General features: G+C 32.7%; 1 protein-coding gene across 1 annotated transcript in view; it reads left to right on the top strand.

The window, feature by feature from the left end:
• Nucleotides 1-3,698, top strand: part of LOC105562041 (odorant receptor 43a-like) — a 6,903-nt gene that overhangs the window by 2,460 nt on the left and 745 nt on the right. Inside the window, exons 2-6 of the mRNA XM_012012541.1 lie at nt 367-636; nt 1,034-1,502; nt 2,258-2,357; nt 2,864-2,983; nt 3,143-3,298. Coding sequence (XP_011867931.1) covers nt 367-636; nt 1,034-1,502; nt 2,258-2,357; nt 2,864-2,983; nt 3,143-3,298 — 1,115 coding nt within the window. The remainder of the gene's footprint in view (nt 1-366; nt 637-1,033; nt 1,503-2,257; nt 2,358-2,863; nt 2,984-3,142; nt 3,299-3,698) is intronic.

Below are 3,698 nucleotides of genomic sequence, written 5' to 3'. Positions count from 1 at the left end.
ATGGTGTGTTTGTTGACATCTCTCAAAAAACGATAGCGAACGCGTTCGCCCGCTCACCGCTCTCCGCTCCCCGCTCGCCAACGTCTCTCATCGATCGATGCGTGACTCCACCTCTCGCTATCGATTTTTCAGAGATGTCAACAAACACACCATTTTGCATGCTGCCGAGTCCGGCCTTATTGGCTCAGACGTTTTTCTGAATTCGGCCGATAATAATTACGATTTTGTAAAATTTTATATAACTTTTCTTCTCAGTTTAACCCAATCTACTATAATCTTTGGGGTCGTCCATATCGAATCAAACACCCTGTATATTATTTAAAAAAACTTTTATTAATTTTACTTTTAACCTTTATTTAAAAACAGATTACAATTGGGTTATTACATTAAATCGATCTTGCTTGGGCTTGTTTGGGGTTTGGCCGGAACCTGACGCAACTCCACGAAGGAAATTAATGACGAATATACGCGTGATTGTCATATTAAATATAATTATTTGGAGTAGCATCATTCCAACTTTCCATTCTTTTATCAGAATATGGGGCAATATTATGTCTATGATAGATAACTTGCAATACAGTTTACCCCTTTTAATATCAGTTATGAAACTTGTTCTCTTATGGCGGAAAAAGGAAGGTAATAAACTGAAATGTCATCATGCTCTAAATCGAAATAAAAGAAACGTACATAGAAAATTTTATTCAGATTTCTCGATTTTCTCATAATTTTTAAGAGTCTTAACAAAACAACAAATATAGTTATTCTCAATTATCGCAATTATGTTAAACGTAAAGTTATTATACTTTACCCATTAATTTGACAATTAATTAATATAGAAATTTTAATATAATTTTTAAAATAATGTAGTCTTTTAATTAAATATTTTGCTACTGTTTTCGTTTATATGTATATTAATTTAATCATATAATAAATTTCTACACTTAAATTTACTAGGTATATTATTTTATCAATTACTGTCTTACAACGTAAAATTAATAATATAATTCTAACGAGCGTTCTTCATTTTCCATAGTTCTCATACCAGTTTTACAAATGGTTAAAGAGGACTGGATAAAATCAAAATCAGAAAGAGAAAGAATTGTTATGCTACGACAAGCGCGAACGGCACGTCTAATCATAATTTGGGGATATTTTATAATGTTTGTCTCGTTCATTATTGTTGTAATTCTTCCTTCCTTTAATATATCGATGAGATATAGAACAAATATTACTGATCCGGGCAAAATATTGCCGCTGCAAACATATTACATGTACAATGTAAGTAACAGCCCGTTTTACGAGACTACTTTCATTCTACAAGGTTTTAGTTTGATGGCAGCCGCCGCTATGTACTCCGGCACGGACTCCTTCATGGGTTTTCTAGTCTTCCATGTATGTGGTCAACTGGAAAATTTCAGGATGCGTATTCTGAATTTGGATAAATTTAGTCACTTTGAGAAAGCGCTATCTTCTAGCGTGCAAGAACATTTACGTCTGATCAGGTACATTAGATTAATGACAAATTATAATAAATTTTCTAAGTCTTTTCTGTTTGTTCAACAAACCCATTAAGTTTTGCCAAAACAAGTGGAGAACGATTTGTTTATGACAAAAGATAGTTTGATATACACATATGTTTAAAGTTATTAAGTACTATACATACACATACATACTCGACCCTCGATTTACGCGGAGTAATCACGTTCCATTCACGTTCCATTCAGTTTTTTTACGCGGTTGAAAATCGTACAAATGGAATCAGCTAACACAAAAAATGCATAAAAAATCAAATTTTATATACATATCGGTTATAAAATGCAGAAGCTGCTACTTGTTAATATAGTATAATTAGGTTAAAAACTACCTTGATAGAAATTAACTTGCCGGTGCCATAATATTTGTCAGCACCATGTAAGTCTGTCGCGCCGCAACTTTATCTCAATAATTGGAAACATTTACATCACAGTCATATTCACATCTGATGTAGAAATAGTGTGGCCACTTAACATACATAAAAAGTGTAGGTCTGGATTTCACTGGACTTTTGATACATACACTTGCGCCATCCAGTGGTGTAGATATTCCAAAGTTGCGCCAGCGAACAAAACGTGATGATTTCGCGAATGGCATTGATCAGCGTGTCATGTGTAACCCTGGTTAGTGCCACGCAAGCACCTGTCAAAAATTTCTACCAGGGTAGAGAAAAGGTAAATACGAGAAAATCATATTTGTATTCCTTACTAACTTTTACTTACAGATTCATTAAAGTCATTGACAACACATTTAACTTGATGCTGCTTGGTCTGCTCATTTATTTTGGCGTACTTTTTGCTCTGTTTGGATTTTTAATTATTACCGCAAGTATTCTTATAATTTGTATTATATATTTATAAATTTCTTCATCTGTATATAATGTAATCAGAACACAACAATTTACATTTAGAACTGTAATATTCCATTCTTTATCTACATTATTGTTCAAATTTAATATATCTTTTATTTTAATGATATTATTTAATGTGTTATGCCTGTAAATTAGTTTACTTCCAATGGCACAGCATAATATGTACGTACTCGCATCGCTTTGAAAAATTACGAGTGTTACTGCAAATATAAACAGCGTAGTTATTATAGCATAATTACCATTACAATATCAAAGTGTTACGGTGTCACTCTATTATTTCTCGGAAATTGAGTCTTAAAATACTTTTCGTCTTAAAAAATAGAAACAATATAATCTAATTCTTATTAATTTAAATTATTTGTATTATACCTGATTAGGTGGTTTTATTTATTTATTTTGTATAGTTTACAAAAATTTCTTCGTAGTTTCTTATTACGTTTAGTCGTTTTCACTGCGTAGGTAATGACACAAGGACGCGATCTCTCCATCGGTCGACTTATTTACATTCTGACGGCATTTGTTAATACATTTACACATATGTGTCTTTATTGCGTGGCAGGCGAATTTTTAGTTATTCAAGTAAGTATTGATATTTTAAATATTCCATTTTCCGTGATTTTATCATGAATATTCATAATATAAGCATATTCAGTAATATTTGTATATGTATATGTTTTTTATTTAAATATTTATAATAATAAATTTAATATTACAAATTATTTCATACTGATTATCAAGTGTGATGGAATTTACGAAGCTACTTACCACTATAAGTGGTATAACCTAAAGCCAAGGCAGACTAGAAATTTATTAATTATAATGATGCTGGCCAATAAACCACTGCACCTTACTGCGGGAAAACTTTTTCCTATGACAATGGCTACATTTTGCAATGTAAGATTTTCTATAAATTAACTTAAAATAAACTTAATTGTTACAGATAAAATTCTCGTTATGAGCATTATACATACAGGGTGTTTGATTCGATATGGACGACCCCAAAGATTATAGTAGATTGGGTTAAACTGAGAAGAAAAGTTATATAAAATTTTACAAAATCGTAATTATTATCGGCCGAATTCAGAAAAACGTCTGAGCCAATAAGTGCACGGAGGAGCGGAAGGCCGGACTCGGCAGCATGCAAAATGGTGTGTTTGTTGACATCTCTCAAAAAACGATAGCGAACGCGTTCGCCCGCTCACTGCTCCCCGCTCCCCGCTCGCCACCGTCTCTCATCGATCGATGCGTGACTCCACCTCTCGCTATCGATTTTTCAGAGATGTCAACAAACACA

Source organism: Vollenhovia emeryi, unplaced genomic scaffold (genome assembly GCF_000949405.1).
Source record: "Vollenhovia emeryi isolate VEMERY1.0 unplaced genomic scaffold, V.emery_V1.0 DF939197.1, whole genome shotgun sequence".
Classification (NCBI taxonomy): domain Eukaryota; kingdom Metazoa; phylum Arthropoda; class Insecta; order Hymenoptera; family Formicidae; genus Vollenhovia; species Vollenhovia emeryi.
The sequence above is the reverse complement of the archived record's forward strand: the minus strand, read 5'-3'. Positions and strand labels throughout refer to the sequence as shown.